A 23100-nucleotide genomic window follows, 5' to 3' on the forward strand; every position below is an offset into this window, starting at 1 on the left:
TTCCCATCATTATCCCTGCAAACCCTAGACGTTCCCGAAGACTCAAGACAGTACTATATATATTTTCTAAGTCGTTTAGAAAGGGTGTGCCGCATTTTGTCAAGAGTCCGAGAGAGAGCCGTCACCCATGAAGAGGAGCCACCGAGAGGGGCACCATCGGCCCTCCTTCTTCATTCTGTTCTTCGTTTCTTACTTTTTTTCATTTCAATTCTCTGCAATTCTAAATACTTTTGTGATGTTAAACTCAACTATGTCTGAGTAATTTCCCTGTTGGGTTTTTAAGGGATTTTTCAAAGGGAATTTCATGTCTTGAACTTGTGAATTGTTAGATTAAGGGTTCATAATCTTCTAGGAGTCCTTCGTTCATTCTTGTTCTTTGTGCTTTTTCTGTTGCCAGCCGCTTAGAAACTGATCTTTGGTAATTGGAGCCGCGAGAGTGTTGTATCGGATTACCTGACCTAGAAGTGATACGAGCGAATTCGCTATAGGAGACGAAAGCTACCTATAGATAATCATGAGCATGGATGAATTCTGCTTTTAATGCATGAGCTTAATTACAGCAAGAGAGCGAGAATTAATTGCCAAGTTAAGTGATTAGTTGATTAAGGTGACGAGAGTTGGTTAATCATACCTGCGCCTATTCGAGTTTAGGATATTCACTAGTTGATTACCTTTATCGATTTTTTTGTCATTGGATCAGTACATGAACCCCAACGAAAACCCCTTAGACCCATCCCTTAGTCCCTACTGTTTTACAATTGTTTGTCTGTTTTATTTCGTTTTGCATCAAATTCCCATTGTGTTAGTTCTATTAGTGTTAAATTCTTGATTGATTCATACTGAAAGCTCAAAATCTTTATAATTCGACCCCTAAGTACTACAACGCACATCTGTGCACTTACAGATATTTAGGATTGTAAATTTAAAACATGAAGGTAGAAGTAACCCTTGCATCCATTAGTATCATCGTCTTCTTAGTGTTTGGCTCGCCTCTTTATTTCTACATCAACATATTTTCTCGCCAGTAAATCTCCGTCTCTTCTTAGTTTGGTTTCCTCTCCTCAGGTTGTTGTTCCGCTTGTAGATTTTTCTTCTTCTCTACTTCTCATTGGACTGGCTTCCTGATTCTGGGCTCCGGTTGGGCAGCTTCCTGGTTAGTCTCTCTTTCTTAACCTACCTCTCATTTCCGGCCTGCCTTATGATCCCTCTTCTTGACTGGACTTCTCCACCTTGCCAGGGCTTCTCGATCCTCTTCGGGTTGATTGTTGGGCTCTTCATTGGGATTCTTCACTGAGCAGCTTCTTTGGATCCATTTTGCTTTACCTTTGTGTGCCTCATTATGTCTGACTTTTCCTCGAAAAAGGGGTCCGTGTCTTTTTTACGCTTCCTCTACTGATTTTATAGCTAAATACTTAGCCAATTATTTATTCTTGTTCTTGTAAAATCACTACTGAAAATCGAAATACTAAATCTATTTACTCTACATAAAACCTTGTTCAAATCACTTCTCAAATCTTGTTTGATCTCTTCGAGCTACAAACTTTCTATTTATTGTTTGATAGTTTTGCAATTCTTCTGTTATTATTATTTTTTTTTTTGGATTATTAGGAGGTTCTGGCCGAAGCCCGTAATCCCTCCAGGTTCGAACCACAGCATGTAATATTAGTTTTGTCCCAAAAACCCTTCGAACTAGCGACCTCTAGACTTTGGTTAATATAAACAAAATAATACTATTAAGTTAACATATGATGTTACATTGAATGAATTTTAGTAGAGTTGATATTACTTGATATTATGATATTGATATTGGATTTAACTCATACTTTTATTTAAAAAATACCATACAATTTTGATATCATAATAATCGGATATATTAATGATATTCTTAACACTGATTTATATTGTCATGAACATTTTCGTTAAAAATATTCCATAAATTTGTCTCCGATAATCTGCCTAAATAATAATATGTCACACCTCCTGAAATCATCAGCGAATGTTTGATCAACCTTCAACCACTAGCCCAAAAGAACTTTCACAACAATATGATAGTTAGTACTCAAATTATTTTATTTAAAATCTAAGTCACATAACTTTTACAAGAAATTGTTTTAACAAAATCGAACATCAGAAATTATTTCATGACTACATCAGTTGATGAAAGGAGACAAACAAATCCATATAGTAGATGTGCACAGAGGCAAAGGTTTGGCAAAAAAAAAAAGCAACTACAACGGACTAGAGACGAGGGAGAAGAATCACACATATATCTCCACTAGCTTCCGAATTTTCTCTAAATCAGTTCCGACGACTCTAGCCATTTCCTCTCCGCCTTTGAAGACAATAGTGTCCGGGATAGCTCCTACATTATAACGTGCTGTGATGTCAGGATCCTCCTCAAGATATATCATGTAGAATTTGAACCGATCTTCGAATTCCGTATCCAGATCCATTAGTAGTTCCATGACCTCAACACATGGTTGGCACGCTGGGTCTAAGAACATAACCATTACCGGGAGTTCGGACTGGATCACAAGTGGTTCCCATTCCGATGCATCAAGAAGTAGTATTCCTACACCATACATTAATAGATAAACAGAATGTTAAAGCGCATACATTCATTCTGGTATGATCTGTGGTGTGACCTTGGATGCTTGTATGAGAACACAGGTGCTCAAGGGTTCATAGATATGGGAATACCGCAACAAGCCACTGTAGGGGAAGCATTAGACAAACCACGAAGGAGAAGACATCGCAGGGCTATCTATAGAGATATTGAAGCCCACCTAACTCTGTTTTCGAACGTGAGGGAGCTGTCAGAAACAGATATACCTCGCTGGAAAGGAAAAAATGACATCTACAGAGACACATTCCTCTCAAAGGACACATGGATGCACATTCGTCAGGCTAAACCGAGAGTGGACTGGTACAGAGGGGTTTGGTTCCCCCAGACTACCCCAAAGTACTCTTTCCTCACTTGGTTAGCATTCAAAAACAGACTCGCCACCGGGGACAGAATAAAGACTTGGAACCGTAATGCAAACGCTTCCTGTGTCTTCTGCAACGACCCGATGGAAACCCGGAACCATCTGTTCTTCGAGTGTGCTTTTGCGAAGAAAGTTTGGGGAACCTTAGCGAAAGGGCTTCTTCTTAATCGGTTTGTTGTTGACTGGGATGCAGTGACTGAGCTTCTCATAAGCCACCATGGTCTACTACTACCACTTTTCTGGTTTGGTACACTTTCCAAGCCACTATCTATTCCATCTGGAGGGAGCGAAACAAGAGGAAACATGGAGAGGCGCCTTAGTCGGAGGATCGCCTGGCAAAACTGATTGACAAAGCGATTCGAAACCAGTTGAGTGTAATACGAGAGAGTGGGGATACGAGATATGGGGATGGTATGACTGTGCGGTTTTCATCACGATAATCTCATAGGATTAGTTTTCAAATTCATGCTCTGTTTCTTGGTAAACAGAAAACAAGTATGTAAGAACAGTTTGTTTTTTTTCTTTTGAATACAAATTTAACATTTATTCAAAAAAAAAAAATAATAAAGCGCTATAAATCAATGCAAACTAATAATATTTTTTAAAAAAGAAAGATTTTTCATGATGTAGTTAACCAAAAATCTGGTTAAGTTACCATGATTAAGTTTAGCGGAATAGACCAAATCATGTTTAGACGGTAGTGATGATGACACGTAAGGTTTGATTAAGAGATCTGAATCTGATGAACACATCCCAACATTGAATCCTAAACACACCAAGCACGTTACAATAACTGCTAAACTGGACATAACCCTAATTTTGCCATCGATACTCTCTGATCTCTCTTTCTCTCTATGTATAATCCCTCAACCCGTTTTAAAGTGTTGAAAACGGAACCCTCTAGTCTGATTTTATAAACCTTGAAGAGCGTATGGTCGGAGAAAACGATGCACAAGACCACTCTTTGGAATCGTGTGGAGAGGATAAGAGGCCACGTGAGTCCTTCTCAACCCACATGGTTGTATATATTTATATCATAAATGTGGGTGGTGCGCCCTTTTCTATGTAATAATGTAATGTATCTTCTAGTTGCAATCTCGTTTGTATTAAACGTAGGAGAACAAATACATAGGGGTATGCTTCTTACGGATATATCCCGAATTGGCTTCGTACCAGAAAAATGAGATGAAAGGTTTATTCCAAATCTAGATGTTCGTATAAATACAGACTTCGAAATCCCGATATGGGATGTGTTCCGCTCTATCTAAGAGCTTTAATTAGCTCACTTTAATTTTACTTAAGAGTCTTAATTAATGGTCAGTTGCCCCTCGTGAGCTTGTATTATCCTCTTTGTGGGATTGTTAGTTACCTTTCATGGGTTTGTATCTTCTCCACCGTGAGACTGTATACTTCTAGTGAGTTTGCTTATCCAATCTAATATAATGACGACCAAAAAAAAAATCTCTAAGAGCGTAATATAATATTACATCCGTGCAACACGAGGATAGCTATGTATAATATTTTTTCAACCTAACATTTTGGTGGGCATAATGGGCATAAAAAATATAGCCTAACCAAAATTCATGACGAAAGACACTCAAGAAATTATGCTATTTTATTTAGGGTAGTGTTATAAAAAGAAAGAAATATTTGAACATACAAGTTAATTAGCTATATTACAAACGTTTGACGTAATGTTGGAGCGGCTTGTTACAAAAAAAAAAAAAAAACCGTTCCCATGTAATATTATCTTCAGTATCTACAATTTTATAAATCAAAAGAAATATCTGATCCTATACAGTTGTCACTATCATAGCACCTTAGTACTTCTTAATTAGATGATATTAATCAACCACAATAACTCTTTTAAGATAGTGACAACCACAATAACTCTTCTAAAATAGTGAAAACCAGCTTTCAATGCTCTAAAAGCCACAAATAGATATTTAAATCTATTGTTATCATGCTGAAAACCAGTTATAGTTCCCGGATTAACTTTTTAAAGTAGATGTAAATAGACTGAGAGACTCGCATTCTTCATGACAAGCATATGCTTTATTGAATCTTTGATCTATGCTGTGATGTAATTCAATCAATTATTCTGAAATGACTTATAACTAAATAGCTTCCAAATATGCTTCTGTGAGCCATTCGGTTTGACACTGAACATATATGGAATTTCACATATATTGTCACCCAAAACATGTGTGCTTCCTTCTTCACACTCGCTCTAAGCTTCTATCCACATCCTTCCATGAGGCATTTAGCCATAAACAGCATCTTTGTAGACTTATATGCTTTAAAAGCAAATTTTAACATTACCGCCGTTAATCACAATTTTGATAACAGCTTATTCTTGTTAGGAAAACTTTCATTAACAGAGATATTAGCAGACCATGATGTAGTGGATCTTCCTACTTGACCAACAAACTTTTTTCTCACATCCTTATGATCAATAGAGATATCATCTTCATCATCATCTTCATCTTTCACTTTTCCATAGATAATGTAATATTCACCTTCAGCGTAATCTGCTGGATCTTTAGTATCTTCATTTGCATCATAATTATTGTCTGTCTCATTATCCATAGTATATCTTCAACATCTTCATCAAACTCTTCACCTGCATCTTAAACCAAATCTTCATCTGAATCTTCTCAGTATCTATCTCCATACGACTCGAGACAAAAAGACGTACCACATGCATTCTATTAAACTTGATCAAGCTTCGAACTTGTATGTCATTGGTGATATGCATTGGATGTGTATCCGAAGTCATCTTTTGCAACACTGAATCTGGTAATGAGTAAGTTAACTCCACCAACTCAGTCTTTTTGTCCAGATTATAATCATCTTCTGTCATTTCAATAAGTTCTCCAAAGGTACAACCATCACTCAAAAAGAACATTCTTCCTCTTTTGCCACTATCGACTACAAAATGCCACAAGTTCTCTTCCATCTTCCATTCTCCATAAACAACATGTAGTTGAACCATTCTCTATAAAAAAAACACAAAGAAGTCATATTAGCAAACGTAATTACAAACCATATTCGAAGACTTCATTTGAAGACTTTGTTCGAAGACTTTGTTTGAAGTCTGCTCTTTCAAGCTAAATAGCTATTAAATCAAGAAATTGATTTGTCCATTATATCAACTTAAACCAAATCAATCTCATTGAGTAGTTAAGACAGTATAGCTACCACACATGCCAAAACCTAAAAACATAAAAAATCATTATAAATTTTCTATAAATGCGTTTTTAAAATAATTAAATCACATAGACTTCTCCTGAAAATTTGTAGAGCAGATTTCAGGTGCAGCATGCATACTCCATTAGAAGTCTGCGAAAAAAAGTCAGCAAAAAAATAGGTTATTGTTGCATTTGACCAAACTGTTGACTTTAGAAGAATAGACTTGGAAAAGAGGTCATTTTTTCAGATAAGTCTACAACTTTAGAGTAGACTTCACTAGAAGTCTGTGAGTCTACTAGATAAAAAAAGTCAATTTTACATTTGAATTGGTTTGACTTTCCAAAGTAGACTTCAGGTGAAGTGTGCGAAAAAATGTTAGTTTTGTATTTGACCAAAAATATTCAGAGTAGACTTCAATGACGTCTACTTCAGTTTTCACTAAAAAAAGAAGGCGTTTTACATCGGAATATACCGACGTAAAATCGACGTAATGGACGATTTGCGTCGAATTAGCGACGAAAAGTAAATCGTCGTAAATCAAGCGTCGTAAAATCCAAAACGTCGTAAAATCGACGTAAAACTTCCAAAACCATAAAATCATCGTAATTTTGTCGGAAAGAATTCGTCATAAATTCAGCGTAAACTTTTTCAACGAAAATACGACGAATTTCGTTTCAACACAAAATCGACGTAAACTCGATGTAATATTACATTGAATTTACAACGATTACGCGACAAATTTGTTTTGTAAAAAAAAATTAAAGATCGACGTAAATTTGTCGTAAATTATCAACGTTAATTCGTTGTAAAATATTTCGACTTTAATTCATCGTAAAACATCTGACGTAAAATCGACGTAAAGTTTACGTCGTATATAAAAAAATAAATATTAATGAAAATTTGAATTTTAATTAATAAATTAATATTAAAAATAAAAAAATATTAAATAAAAAAATATTATAATCAAAAAATAAATTTGAAAATAATTAATATATGAAAATACAAATTCAAATACAAAATGTTTTAAAAATTAAAATAAATTTACAAAGTGATATCAAAATCTTCGAGGTTGATATCGACGTCCCGAGAAGGCTCTCCGTCATGTCCGCCGAAAACCACTGTACCATCGTTTCCCGTCTGAACTACGAGAGCCGAAATCTGACCCTGGGTCTGCTGATCAGAAGATCCACCGGAAGAAGTCCCCCTCCCCAAGAATCTGTGACCGGCGTTGCCTCTCTTGGATTGCGATGGCCAACTGTGGAATTGCTGCCGCTATGACGTCGAAGAGACCATTAATCTCGGAGATCCCCTATTTCTGGACCACTTGCTCATCCTGTAAGCTGGTGATCTCAGCATGGGCTGTAGCAAGCTCCTGTCACAGTTGAGACGGATCCTCATACGTGCGGCTTCCCGAAGATGAGGCGACTGGACAGTCTCTACTAGAGCCCATCTCTAGGATGCGGCCCTTCTTCCTCGGAGAAACCTACAAATAAAAGTGAAAACGTTAGATCATAACTATATACAGATAAGTAGTAGTTAAATTAAAAGGATTGAAATCATACCTCTTCGAAGATCTTGTCTTGCTCGAAGACAGTCAAAGGTACTTGGATAGTACCCTCAGGTGTGACTTGGGTCTCCCGTTCAGCGATACTCGTCATAGCTTCGTTGTAGATCTCCTCTGACCAAGCATCTACAAAAGTCTTGTCCTTCTTCCGATGAGTGATTTTGAAGAGCTTTGTAATTGGAGGAAGCTCTCCTCCATTCTCATCCGCCTACAAAAAAGGTTAAACATTAATAAATATATACAAAATTATGTAAAAATATATAAGTAAATAATTTAAATTTAATTACCATTATCAGACGTCTTCCCGCAAATGGTACTTGGCCAGAAGTGTGCTGAATCACTAACTTCCGACCGTCAAGATCGACCCGGTTTCGAACGCCCGAACACTTAGAAGCAATTTCTTGTGCATGCGGGTCCATCCAATACGGCTTTAACCCGTTCCAGCAATAGTATATATCAAACTCAGCTTCGCATCATCGCCGTCTACTTCCCACTTCAGCTTCCAGTCGGAAACGGTGTTGACAAGGTGTTTCATCGCCTTCAGCTGGAACTGTGTTCGGACCTCCTCGTTGATCGAGATGTCCCAGTTTCACCTTTGCGAGATAAGGAATGTACGTCTGTCATAAAGTTGGTGTAGTGGGTTCTCCGAGGAGGCATCGTCTGCAAAAGACAAATACTAATTAAAATTATTTTCCGGACCTATTATCTAATTCCGAACCTAACTATAAACAAATTCCAAACCTCAACTAATTTTGAAACTAAACTAATTTACCTATATTAATTAAATTAATTATTATTAATATTAATTATAATTACTAATATTATAAATATATATTAAAAAAAACTTAAAGAATAAAATACCTGAAAAAACTTGGAGAAAAACGGAGGAGAGAAGGCACAGGTAGAGAGAGAGAGGAGTAGGAGGAATGAGCGACGAAATGGAGAAGGGTGCATCCATATATATAATTTTTTTATTTATCATAAATCCATCATAACTTTACGACGAATTTACGACAAAATTGTCGTAAATCCGACGCATAATATCCACTGATCCACATATCGTATAAGACAAACACATGTGGCTGTCTTTGGATTAAACGACGGATTTCCGACAATTCTCGCAAATCGTCGTAATTCCGTCGTAATGTTACGACGGATTTACGACGATATCTTATAAATCATTTTTTACATAACGGCTGAGTTTCAAAGGATCGTCGTAAATATGTCGTAATATTACGACGGATTTACGATATATTTTTTAAAATTTGATAAAATGAAAAAAATTATACATGCCAAAGTATCTACATGCATTACTAAACATTGTATATGTGTGCAATACAACTTTTGGTAAGTATATATAGCATAATGATGAATATACTAATGTTTAAGATGAACCCTAACAAGTTTTCCTAAATGTATATATGTATTTAAGAACACTTGATAACATATATATGTGAAAAAATTTCAAAAATTTTTTTTTGTCTATAACTGATATGTATCTTATGAGAATGTAAACCATATAATTTCCATGCTTGAAATCCATCATATAGGCCAGGAAATGATGATTACAAGATTTAGGGGTTAGATTTGGCGTCGATATTACGACGATATGAAGATTTTCATCGTAATTTTGACGGAAAATTACGTCGAATTTACGACGATCTTGTACAAATCGTCGTAAGTTCGACGTAATGTTTAGCATAAATTTACAAGTTTTTGGATCTTATATTGGAACTCCTTATAGAATAAATGTGTTTCCTCAGGAAACTGCACAAAACAACAAATTTATAAGGTGAGAAAGCTAAACCTTATAGGTTAGGGTTTAGAGTGTTACGACGAATTTACGACGATTTCATCAGAATCGTCGTAAATTTGTCGTAAAAGTCAATGTCTGGCTAAAGTCAATATTTGACAATTTGCTTAATTTGATTGTCTTTCAGTTTTACACATTTGTAAGTAATAAAAAGTTACTTTTATAACATTTAACAACATTTCACTGTCCAAACCATTTAAAATTAAATTTAATGAGATAAACTGAATATTATGTTTAGCATTCAGGTACGTCTTCCGGGGATATGTCATTGTGTTCATCATCTTCATCGCCGTCCTCAATCTCATCATCTTCATCACTGCTTGTTTCAAATTCATCAGCAGCTTCTTCAGTGTCGTCCCCATGGTGATCTTCAACTTGTCAATTACGTGGATCAATTTAAAGAACATGTTCTTTAACCTCTGGTTCAGTTATGTTAACACAATCATCTTGTTGCATAGGTGGGAGATCTACACCATCAATTATACCCCTTGGAGCAACTTTAATAATCGCCAACCATGAAATTCCAGTACTTCAAACTTGAGGATATGGAACAAATGTGACTTGTTGTGCTTGTGATGCCAGGATAAAAGGCTCAAACTTATTGTATCGTCGTGAGGCGTTTACATCTACCACTCTGAACTTGTTAATACGCACTCCACGACCCACCGTTGGATCAAACCAATCACATTTGAATAGAACAGTTTTCATCCTTACCAATCCGGGGTATTCCACTTCAATTATCTCTTTTATGATCCCATAAAAGTCCACTTCACCTTGTACACAAACTCTATAGTTGGTAGTTGCCCGTTGAATGCCATGACTGTAAGTATGGAAAACATAGCCATGGGTGAAATACATAGCTGCAGTAGTTATCTTAGATATAAGACCATGGAGCAACTCATGAAACCATACTGCATATATCATGTCATCATGATCGACCTGAGCTTTTAACCACAATGCCTAGTGTTGGTCTTTACGACTGTTAATTTCATCTTCTGAAACACCGGCAATTCATTCTCGGACTTGACTGACAAAAGCGCTGCAAAATATGCACCACACATTGTTAATTAATATTTGTATGTATATATATCAATGCATATATGGTAATCAATAATCATATAATCCAGTAGTACCACTCGTAAGGAGCCAATTCGTCGCAGTTCAGAAGGATGTATGTATGTGCGCTGTGGTAATCCTTTTTGTTTGACCAACAAGTTTTTTTTAGTTTCCCACCTAGACGTCCAATCGGTGAGAATATATCTGGTACACCTTCTACTGCATTAATTTGTCCCACACCCCCATTATCATAACGTCTTGGAGCCCGTTTGCGTGTACAAACCTTTGGAGCAAAATAGTAAGACGTGAAATTAGAAGTTTCTTCTGCCAAACTTCCTACCACGATAGACCCTTCAACTTTTGCTAAGTTTTTAGCCTTACCCATTAAATGCTTCATAAAGCATTCAAAAGGATACATTCACCTAAACTGAACAGGTCCTCCTAACTCTGCTTTGTGAGGGATGTGTATAGGTAAATGTTCCATAACATCAAAGAATACAAGTCGAAATATTTTCTCTAAATTGCACAACAGTATTGGAATATTTGTCAAAAGTTGTGCAACTACATCTGCTGATAAGGTCCTTGTACCTAAATAACGAAAGAATGCTCCAATGCCTCCTAGTGCCTCATGGACATGTCCTGGTAGGAGTTCAGCAAATGCAAAAAAAAGTAATCGTTGCATAAACACATGACAACCATGACTTTCATCCCTGAAAACTTTTGTCCTTTCTCCACAGATTTAGCCAGATTAGATACATACCCATCAGGAAATTTCACGGCTGATGATACCCAATTAAACAATGCATCTTTTTGTTCTGCACCCAGCTGAAATACCAGAACTGGTGTTTTCCCATTACTCACAATATACAACTCAATTCTATTACATATATCAGGCAAGTCCATCCGTGATTTGACGCTGTCTTTGGTTCTTCCTTGGACGTTCAATACGGTATACATGATGTTATCAAAAAAAATATTTTCAATGTGCATAACATCAAGATTGTGTCTCAGCAATTGATTTTTCCAGTTTGGCAGATCCCAAATATACTTTTTGTGCTAATTATGATGAACCCCATATCCTTCAGGCATATTCGCTGGAGTGTGCCAATTTCCTCATATATTGGGGGACTGTTTCAATTCCACCCCAATGATCTATTTGTGCTTCAAGATCTACCCCTGTTAGGTACACTAATGGGGGGAGACAAACCAATTTATTCTTTATAAACAAACGCCTGTTTCTTCTAATTGATGGTTTGGTGGTAAAAACTGATATTGACAATCAACCCAACAGGTTTTCCGACCATGTTTAATCTGAAATGCATCAGTCCTATCAAGACAATAAGGACATGATAACCTCACATGCATTGTCCAACCTGATAGCATTCCGTATGTCGGGAAGTCGCTTATTGTCCACATGAGCACTGCTCGCATCGTAAAGTTTTTACCACTCGAACAGTCATTTGTTCATACTCCGACATGCCACAACTGGTTTAGCTCATGTATGTGTGGCTGCAAAAACACATCAACGGCCCGCTTCGGGTGATTTGGACCAGGGACTAAGATACTTAGAAACAAAAACTCCCTTTGCATGTACATATCTGGAGGAAGGTTATATGGCGTAAAGAATATTTCCTACCAGACATACCAAATGGACTAAACCCGTCAGTGCAAAGACCAAGATAAACATTTCGCTTAGATCTTGCAAAGTCTGGATGTACGGTGTTAAAATGTTTCCAAGATTTCCCGTCAGAAGGGTGAGTCATTTTGCTATATGTTTGTAAATGTTCTGCATGCCATCTCATCGATGCACCTGTCCGTTTAGATTGATATAATCTTTTTAACCTATCAGTTATAGGAAGATACCACATTCGTTGGTACAGAATCTTCTTACGCCCAACAATTTGCGGTCTATATCTTAGCTTTTGGCAGAAACGGCATTCTTGAAGCTTCTCATCATCTCTCCAGAAAAGCATACAATTATCAACACATACATCAATCATCTCAGAAGGAAATCCAAGACTAAAAACCAACTTCTAAATTCATAATACGTTTCAGCGGCCAAATTATCATATGGCAAATACTCTTAATAAGATCTGCCCAATCGTTCATGCAAACTTCAGATAGATTGTGATCAGTTTTTACTGTCATCATCCGAGCTGCTAATGATAATTTAGATAAACCTTCTCTACATCCCTCGTAAAGAGGCTGTTTTGCTGCGTTTAACATACCATAAAAGTGTTTCGCATCTGCATTGGGCTCCTCAACAATATCAGCATGTGTTTCATGAAATGCATCAGTAACTATATCATGCATCCTATCCTGATCTTCACCCTGAACTTGACTACTTTGATAATCATTTGATGCTTCAAAATCTCCATGTTTTTGATGATTACTACTACTCCGTGCAGCCATCCGACCACTATTTTGAGCATATCCCTCTCCATGCTGATACCAAATAAAGTATTGTAGCATGAACCCTCTATTCAATAAATATTTCCAGATAGTGTCAATAGGAATATGTTTCCTATTTTTTGCATTTCAGACAAGGACAATACATTTGTCGCTTTCAATTACAGTTTGCATAAGTCTTCAGTCAACGCCCCCTTTGCATCTTTTGGGGTATACATCCACTTTCGTAGATTGTATATACACATTTCAAGAAACTAAAAAACAACTTTTGTTTCTCACTTTGTTCTAATTATATATTTTAATTTAATTTGAACTAGTAAAATTATATTGAAACACTCTAAAGACTCAAAATATTGTGTCTTTGTATGTTTGTATGTGAGGGAGAATAATAAGAGAAGGGAGGGGTATATATAGATTTTTGTTTGGTTACCAACACATTTTCATTCAATATTTACATTAAATTTACATCAAAATGAATTTTACATCAAGTTTACATCTATATTACATCGAATACAAGATTAGGCCAAATCATCGTAAAATCCATGTAAATTTTACGACAATGTTACGACGATAAATGTATCATTGGTATTTCATCGTAATCGCGTCGTAAATTTACGAGGATTTTACGACTTCTAAATTATACGTCGAATTTACGAAAAGTTTTGTCTGCGTCGTAAGTTCGACGTAACGAAATCATAATTTTACGATAATTTATAATCGACGTAAAATTTCGTTGGAAATAGCCCTCTTTCTTGTAGTGTTTTGAAAAAGTATATGCCGTTTGAAATCTACTATAAACTTGACTTCATTTTTTTTAAGTTTGACTTTTTGGTTAAACGCAAAACTAACATCTATAAAAAGTCAAAATTTTGGTCGGATACAAAACTAACTTAAAAAAAAAGACTTTTCTAGAAGACTTCTGCAGAAAACTTTAGGTGAAGCCTACCTTCTAAAAGTCAAAGTTTGGTTAACTGCAAAAGTAATCTCTTTTTTCGGAGACTTCAAAAAAAGTCTATTGGAGTTTTTTGTTTTCAAATGATAATCAGTAGACTTCATGAGTCTACTCATTAAAAAAAAAATTAAAAAGTCAATTGAAAAACTAACATTTGTGTTGACTAGTAGATTTCAAAAAAGTCTACTAATTATAATAAACTCTACATAAAGTCTACTTTTGCGATATAGCTATATAAATTAGCGAAAATTAAGTATATAATTATCTATATCGGTTTTGAACTTGTTTTTCAGGTCCCTTAAGTGCCCAGATATTTTAATTCATTCAAAAAGAAATAACACAAATAATGGTTATATAAGAATCACCGAAAATATGACATCCATGAACTTGTAAATTTTAAAAAAACATGAATTGGAGAGTTTTGGAAATAAAATTGGGTAGAAAATTGAAAATTATGAGGTTATGAGCTATGTTATTGAGTTATTACAATTTACAAAATCGGTTGGAAAGCATTAGAACTTCAGAGTGGTAAGTAATGGTGGTTAGAGATATTGAAAAAGATGTCATTTTTGTAATTAAGTAATTATTAGAGATTTTTATCTTTTTGTTATTATTAAAAAATATTAATTTATATTGGTATTTTTGTAAATATTTGCGAGTGTGAAAGATAAAATAGAAAGAAAATGGTAAATTTAAGAAAACTGAAAAAAATAGATTAGTTTTGTGTTTGACCATAATTCTTTAGTTTCTGCAATTTTTCATTTATAAAATGTGTTCTATAGAAGTTTGATATACAGTACATAAATAAAATGATATATATATATATATATATATTGGGCCAGATGATGATAAACATCGGAATATAATTTTAGAATAATATGCATATATCTATTAAATTATGTTTACATTTAAAATAAAACTAAATTACTACATTTTTTATTTTACATATTATAATTTATTTCGAAAATTAAAAGTCCAGAATTATTTTTAAAATATATTTTTATAATTTTAAATTCTCAAAATTTCATGATAGTACTATTATTTTCTTACCTAATAAATAATTGGTTTAAAACCTTTTTAAACAGAGAGATTAGTTTTAAAAATATATATATTTTGAAATATTAATCAAGTGAAAGACCATCTTTTTGTTCCATTTTTGTATATTTAGGTTAACAAAACAAAAAATAGCAGTGACGAAAATTAAAAATAGACTAAAATATGAAAGTGAGTTAAAAGGAAACGTAGACAACCCAACAAAAAAGTAAAAAGAAAGTTAACACGCAAAAATGGAAATAAATATTTTCAAAGTAAATCACATTGGTTATCATCGTATTTATTTACAGAAAGAGTCTTCTCTGTCCAGAAACCAAACCTAATTCTAAACCTATAAACACCATGGAGACACCTAATCATGGCAACTGGTCAAACCTCCCTTTCGACATACTCAGATCTCTGTTTGAACGCTTGAGCTTTGTGGATTTCCATCGAACTAAGCTGGTTTGTTCCAACTGGTATCCTTGTTGGAAACAAACGGCCCCTCGGAAAAGCGTATCTCCATGGCTAATGCTTTTTCCAGACGACGGTGCTTATGTGCTATACAACCCAGAAGAAGACATGGTTTATAAGACAAAGAGAGACTTCTCAACGAGTCGATTCCTGGCAAGCTGTGGTAAATGGTTTTTGATGCTAGATTCTCGATCCAGATTATATATCATAGATGTGTTTAGCAAAGATAGGATCGGTCTTCCTCCATTAGAGTCGGTCGTATCTAATTTCAGTGCTCTGAAGCGTGTGGGAGATAGGGATAGGGAGTTTATATGGGAATTAACTGATGGTACCGTCTTCAACGCTTTCTCCGATGAAATTAGGGCAAGTCTTTGGGTAGACGAGAAGGCAGAAGAGTTGGCTTTAGTGTGGTTCTTTGACGCTCCTGCTGGTTTTTTATGCTTTTACAAGAAAGGGAATGATCATTACAATCTCATTCCGGTTGGCCAGTTTGGAATCCCCAAGATGCTAACAGGCCTACATGGTCTGGTTCTTCGAGGTTACCGCCTATATATCTTAACGACTCGTAGCTTCGTTCGAGTCATAGATTTTTCTAGACAGGAAGGTTTTGAAGAACTCACCGGGAGTGACCCATCACCAACGTTTTCTCCTCTTGGGTATAGTTGTAAATTTAGCATCGTTGTTACAACTGCAGGAGAGGTTTTGTTGGTCACGAACACAGTCTTTGAAAGAAGCGAAAGGGTCTTCCACGTCTACAAGAAAGATTCCAATGCAGACCCAGAAGACTACATGCCTGATCTTCTTGAGGTACATTCTCTTGGTGATGAGGCCCTGCTTCTCGACTTGGGTATCACTGTTTCTGCTAATCCTACCCTTGGTATCAAACCAAACTCTATCTATTTCACCCGTAATGACCTTATCCGTTATGGGACCTCTTGTGACCGTGCCCGTGTCTTGCCCCCTTATGAGGTGGACATCTGTGTGTTTAATCTTACAACCAAGACCCTTGAACCCTTCCCTGCTCCCCCCAACATGAATCTCAAGGATGCTCGGTGGATTTTGTCTATGGCTTGAAGGACTTGATTCCAAATTTCCAAATTTTGACCCCAGCAGAGACTCTTACACTCTTCTTCATGTCATACTCATTCAACATGATCTCAAGGTTAGCCAAGCATGGCTTGTGAGTAGGTCTCACTGAAGGACACAAAGAATAGCAGGAGAATCGAAACACTGAAGAGAAAGCAAATCGAAATGGCAGCTCTGAAAAAAGTAGAGGACTAGAACAGACCGATGTGCTCTTTAGCACACAGTGACAAATCGATGTGCTTTATATAAGACGTTGTCTTGTATTGTAACAATTAACTGTTTTTTCTTATCAATAAAAAAACAAAGGTTGAGTTTTGTATCAAAGAGAGAATCGTTTTTTTAATACTCTGTTTTGAAGACAAAAGTCGAATAATTGTATGTATGAAACAAGTTTTGTTTACTACACCAATTCCTCTCTTCTATTCTTTTGGTTTTTTGAAGATAATAAGCGATCATCTGTTAACAAATATGGATATGATGAGAGTTGCTATACCAGCATACTGAGGAGGAAAGAAGGGAACCCCTAAGTAAAACTCACCAGCTTGTTGTTGTCAAGAGGAAGATTTGTTTTTTTTCAGGTTCATGACTTTCTTGCAACAAGTGTAATCGAATACTTCAACTTTTTTTGTCCTGAATTTGTCCCCTGTTGCTTGAAGCAATGCTTTTGAGTTTTGTATTGCTAGTTTCTTTCTAATTAATCCATTCATCCCATCAAGCATTCAGCATCACAGGTTTTAAATACAAAATATTGCCTCGATCTTACCATTAGACTATTGAAAACCACTTTTCGAAATCAATTCAAGCATTACGGAAAGCCAAAGTACAACTCACCTGTCTTTTATCAGCACATTCTACATGTCAGTGCAACTGTTATAACATTCCATTTCATGCCAAGCTTTCTGCAAATTAAAGATTCACTATTTCATGAAATACATACAATTGCATTCCAAATAGTTTAACATATGCTGACCAAGCAACTCCTACATACTTTTACTGAATTACCTCTTGTGGTAACACGATACAACAATTAATAAAGAGAATACTTCTCAGAATTCTAAGTCTTCGAGTTTATTGTTCTCTGAAGAAAACGTAAGTACTAAGCAACTAGTGTTATCAAAATCTATCGATCTTCGTCGAACTCTAGATTATCCCTCTGCAACAGTAAGTATGGTGCTGGTAGAACCGTGAACCGTCTAGTATATAAGTGAATAAAATTGTTCGTTGTAAAAGTATCTTTGTAGTTGTTCTCTATAACCTGTAATTGATAATAATATTTCAGATAATCAAAACAGTATATGGATTATTTAATTGTTAAGAATATAACATAAACATAGGCAATTTACTGGTAATTTGTATGAGATTTATTTTCTTCAAAATAAATTATTAACTTTGTGATATATTTTAAATATTTTTTTTATTAATTTTTTTATAAATTAGGACCCGAAGAAGATGAATAGGTGGAGGTAGGAGGGGTCTCTATTAGGGTTTGTTTCAGCGGATCTGGTTTCTCGTCAGGTTGTCTTGTTCGGTTTAGGGTGATTTTGGAGATCTGAATTGGTTTTTGTTCTAGCGATGGTGAAGTATAAATTTCCAAAGGGAATTCTGAGTATCTTCAAGCTTCTATATACGGTTGTGGATGATCCATCACTGGATTCAATAATCTCATGGAGCAACAGCAACAAGAGTTTCGTCATCTGGAATCCGGAAGAGCTACATCAGAGAAAGATATTTGAGAGCCACTATTATGGCTGCGAGTTCCCAGAATTCTTGGCCGTGCTTAAGACTTATGTAAGTTTTTGTACAATATAATTGCGTGATCAAAACTTCTAATCATCTCTCTCTCTCTCTCTCTCTCTCTCTCTCTCTCTCTCTCTCTCTCTCTCTCTCTCTCTCTCTCTCTCTCTCTCTCTCTCTCTCTCTCTCTCTCTCTCTCTCTCTCTCTCTCTCTCTCTCTCTCTCCTACAATATATTTGTAGGGCTTTGAAAGAGTTAAGGGTGCTGGGCGATTGGAATTTGCAAATGCAAATTTTGTGAGGGGTCAACCTAAGCTTTTGGGGAAGTTGCAGTCCAAGGCTTGGGCAAATATGAGGAAGAGATTCCGAGCAAGAATGGAAGATGAAAGAAAAACACACCAACCAGCGAATGCGTTGGAACATTTACGAATTTGATCAAAACTCTCTCATCTTCTTTTCCTTTTTCTTCCTTGTATCATACACTTTTCATCCAGCTAAGTTAAACATTTTCAAAATGGCAAGCCCACTGTTCTGACCATGCTACATAGAGGCAAGCCTACATAAAACATTTACCCGCAACATAGATTATAGTCGTTCTCCAGTGAACGAGTCTTTCATTCTGCGATCGCCAGCTATTCACCTATTCCCTAGCAACTAGGTTCCACAAAAAGAAATATCAACTGAGGATGTGGAATCTCACCCCCGAACATACTCATTTTTATTCTTCTTAAACATAGATCGTGTACGTTTATATTGTGTAAGAATCATAGGGTCATATTATTTACAATTTTTCTTCAAACATAGATGAAATATCTTTGTCTGTTGTTCAGTCTTCAATTTAATTTACGATTAAGTTAATTTCATCTTAGTTTACTCAATTAATCTATGTTTGCTCCCTTTGCTCTTGCCCTATCTATCTCCATCGTCAACTCATGGTAACTACTCCTGAACATTCGAGAACAAGGATGCACCGTCATGAAATTAATCAAATGTAATTAAAAATTGATATGCTCTTCCACTAACAAGAATAGTAGAATTACTAGTAGTGAGCAATATACCAACAATAGGTATAATGGATTTTTGGTAAGGTATCTTTTTTTTTTGGAAAAGTGTTGAAACGAATTTATTATTAAACGTAAGAAATACAAAAGAAAAACAAAATGTGATCAATCAAGGCTTCAAACAGTGAGGACGGGTCAGACAGTGCAGGACAAGCGGACGGGTCAGACAGTGCAGGACAAGCGGACGAATGAGGCAATGCGAATAGTGTGAAACAAGCAATACAAAACATTTGAATGGTGGTGATCATGATCACGAGACTGTTTGCGAGCTATCAGCGTGACAAAACTGTGTCATGATGACCTAGAGCCACCACGCCTTAAGTTAGGAACATCGTTCCAAGCAGTGGCGTGCGGCTCATAAATTTAATGGACCATATACAATAATCAAAATTTATAGATATAATATGCAGAATGTTGCAAAAATATGTTAATTTTCAAAAATGCCCTAAACTCTACTAAATTTGTAAAAAAAAAAAAATCTATATCCAGTGAAAATGTACTTTTAGCACAAGCCAAGAGTCGGCACTGGTTCCAAGCGTCAGTCAAAACAACAATGGAATCTATTTAGGAGGAAATAGGAGTACCCTTGCCCAGTTCCAGTTAACAACTGCAAAAACCTAAAGCAAGAACCACAAGATCAGACATAGTAACTCGTCTCGTGTGAGGAAATGATGATCGGGAGAGTTTCTTATGAAAGGGACAATAGTTAGTTGGTCCATTCATGAATGGTTCAACTAGTAGTCTATTTCAATTTGTCATTTTAATTTTATTATGTAGGTTATCTTTGGTTTTTGGTATATATAATCAATCAAGTCAGACTAGCTAGTATGTAACTTTCACAACCTTTTTAATTCTACTATGTTTTGTCATGCATGAGAGCCTAGTGATGAAACAGAGTTATTCAACTTTTTCAATTAAAGTATTGTAAATTTATATCATTTAATAGACTAAGTCAACTTTGTTTGCAGTAAAGATTGTTTAATTATACACTTGACTAAACTTTCATGGCTGAATTACTCAGCTATTGATTTCTATTTGTGAATCGTATTTGAAGATTAACAACATGAAAAGAGATAAAAAAAAATTTCACAAATGTCCCAGTAATTTAGGACGCATCTTTAGACATAATACAATGAAGAATTCTAGGTTCTCTCCATATATCCCAATATAAAAACTGAAGTTTCAGGGAAAAAAAACTATAACTTAGTTAAAGCCATAACCATTGCATTTGCATAATCCACAAGCATACCAATTCATAAATTAACATAAAATAAAACAAACCACAAATGGGTGATCAGTTGTTTCAATTCCAAAAAGGACTCATACTAATAATATATGGTACATTAACGAGACTGAACTGAAACACCAGCAAATTCTTCAAACTGATAAACACCTTGGAAGAAACATAGGACTCTCTACATGATCCAGGAAGATTGTCTTACGAGTAATAAATTCTACACTACAGTTTTCTAGAAAGTCATATCTTCTAGCCTTGTCTTCTTTGGGATCGTAACAGACAATAAAATACCGGTAAGGGTAAAAGCATGGCCCAAATATTAGCTCTCCGGTACTAATAGTACCCCTGCAACAGAATTTTAAGTTATTCCCAAATACGGTATTCCCAACTAATTCTTCCCAACAAGGAACCAGGACTGAAATGTTTGTCCACTCTTGTTTGTTAACATCCATCAGAACCCACAAGTCGAATTTACCATTAGTTGAGTCATCTACTAAGGCTATCTTTCCATTGTAGTTCACGATTTCAAAGTCATCATCTCGTTTGATTTGGACACCCTCAGGTAATGTAATCAGACTAAACTCTTCAAATCTCAAATCAAAGCACACTAGAACAAATCTTTCGTCGTCAAGACTATAAGCTCCATAGTAAACAACCCCATTCTTGCATATACCTTGACTTCGAGTGCAATAGTGAGGATACTTACAGTGGATCGATCTCCATGCTTGTTGAGCTCCTAAAGTGAAAACTCGATGCTGAACATCTTTACGAGTGGAAGTGGAAAGTACTTTATATAGATCAGTAACCGGATCATATCCAAAAAGGATTGATCCAGTTTGGCCTCCAGGTAAAGCTAAGAACTGTCCCGTGCTAGGATTGCCAACAAGCAACTTATTATCATAATCTCTAACGCAGATCAAGCCACGGAAGGGTGTAGAAATAATATGCCCTGGAATGTTTTTCGGATTGATGATATGATCAGAAGATGGATTCTCCTGAGAGGAACAGCGATAGAACTGCGTAGCACGACAGAAGAACTGGAAAAGAAGAAGTGGCCGAGTAGAAGATCGAGTGATGTACAAGTGGGCAAAATGCTTCCCTTGGATTATAGATGACCAGAATTTTGAAAGGCAGATGAGCTTTGACACCGATCTCGGAGGCAGTTTCGTAAGAATCTGTATTATCAGATCCACAGGAAGAGAAAGAGAGTAGTCTTTAACATCATCTCGTTTCATTGATTTATTACCGGTCGTCAACTTTCTTGTTGTAGTGACCCTTTTCATGGCGATTCCGCTTCCTCCTTCCTCTTTCTTCTATTGAAACCCAACCTAGCTGCGTTGAAATTCTTTTTATTTACTTAAAATGAAACAATGAGTGCATATGGTAGCGGGAATAGCACTAGTCACGCCGGCGCAGTGGTTTCTTTAAGCTCCCGCTGAACACTAAAAATCCCAAATTCAGTTCGTGAGACTATAAAACCCTATGAGTAAAATTGATTGAAACAATCGAAAGAATAAGGCGGAGTAGGCGGACATGGGGAGGAGGAATTTCACTTACCGGAGTTACAATCGGCGGATGAGGCGGAGTGGCAACGGCGATGAACGATTTGGGAGAGGAGGAAAAAAAAATTTGTCGGGCAAGATATGTTTTTTTTTTTTTTTTCCCTATCTATCTAGTACAATCACATTTGACCCGTCGTATTAGTGATCCATAGACCACCATCGGTGAGCTCGTTATGATCGATTTGGGAAAAGATAACGCTTCTTACTCGATCTCCTTTCGCAAGAGTATCCGCCTATACATTTAGATCCCTCGAAATATGAGATAAAGTGCACTCTGAGAAGCTCTCTTGAAGGAGGTGGAAGGTATCTAGCTCTGTATTAAAAGACGACCAATCAGTTGGAACCTCAATCATACGCACCAGATCCGAACAGTCGGATTGAAAGTGGACCGAAAGTATCCGTCTCTCTCTCAAGCAGGACATAGCCCAGAGGAGGCAATCCATCTCGGCATGGAGGGCCGAGAGGCTTCTACGGCATCCCTGAAGTCCAAACAGTTCAAATCATCCGCCATCCACAAAGCTCCAACTGATGCCGCTAACCTATAAAGATATTATTTTAAAAAATAAAACTAGTTTAACATTAATATAAATAATATTAATAAGAAAAATCTTCTATTATTATTTTAAAAAGATACATTAAAAAAACCTTTGTGTCATGTGTGATTTATAACTGTGTCATGCTGAGAATCTAAGTTCAGAAAGTTTTTCAAAGATTTTGTAAAAGTACGCTTAATTTAGTAGACTAATTACATCAAATGCCATTAACATTAATTTGGTTAGAGATTAATATATATCAATTATATATTTAATACTCAAATATTTCATTTGTAAATATATTTTCTTTTTTTTTTCTATTTCTTATCAACATATTTATAAAAATTTAATACATAATATTATTTATATTACTAAACATTAGATTCCTTATTTCATATTTCTTTGATCT

General features: G+C 35.8%; 4 protein-coding genes across 4 annotated transcripts; 2 read left to right on the forward strand and 2 right to left on the reverse strand.

Moving 5' to 3' along the window:
• Positions 1–2258: 2258 nt before the first annotated feature.
• On the reverse strand, positions 2259–2585 carry LOC112087482 (thioredoxin M4, chloroplastic-like). Its single transcript, XM_024157398.1, has one exon. The coding sequence runs from the start codon at positions 2583–2585 to the stop codon at positions 2259–2261; it is 327 nt and encodes a 108-aa protein (XP_024013166.1).
• Positions 2586–2600: 15 nt separating this feature from the next.
• LOC112087483 lies at positions 2601–3332 on the forward strand. The gene has a single exon (XM_024157399.1). It carries the CDS (start codon positions 2601–2603, stop codon positions 3330–3332), a length of 732 nt encoding a protein of 243 aa, XP_024013167.1.
• Positions 3333–15521: 12189 nt separating this feature from the next.
• LOC18020493 (F-box protein At5g25290) lies at positions 15522–16709 on the forward strand. The gene has a single exon (XM_006403229.2). The coding sequence runs from the start codon at positions 15537–15539 to the stop codon at positions 16551–16553; it is 1017 nt and encodes a 338-aa protein (XP_006403292.2). The 5' UTR covers positions 15522–15536; the 3' UTR covers positions 16554–16709.
• Positions 16710–20601: 3892 nt separating this feature from the next.
• Positions 20602–22270, reverse strand: LOC18020495 (F-box/kelch-repeat protein At3g04660). Its single transcript, XM_006403231.2, has 2 exons — positions 22154–22270; positions 20602–22038 (listed from the first exon to the last, which is right to left on the reverse strand). The coding sequence occupies exon 2, from the start codon at positions 21877–21879 to the stop codon at positions 20737–20739; it is 1143 nt and encodes a 380-aa protein (XP_006403294.1). The 5' UTR covers positions 21880–22038; positions 22154–22270; the 3' UTR covers positions 20602–20736.
• Between the last annotated feature and the right edge of the window lie 830 nt (positions 22271–23100).

Source organism: Eutrema salsugineum, unplaced genomic scaffold (genome assembly GCF_000478725.1).
Source record: "Eutrema salsugineum unplaced genomic scaffold, Eutsalg1_0 scaffold_17, whole genome shotgun sequence".
NCBI classification, from domain to species: Eukaryota; Viridiplantae; Streptophyta; class Magnoliopsida; order Brassicales; family Brassicaceae; genus Eutrema; species Eutrema salsugineum.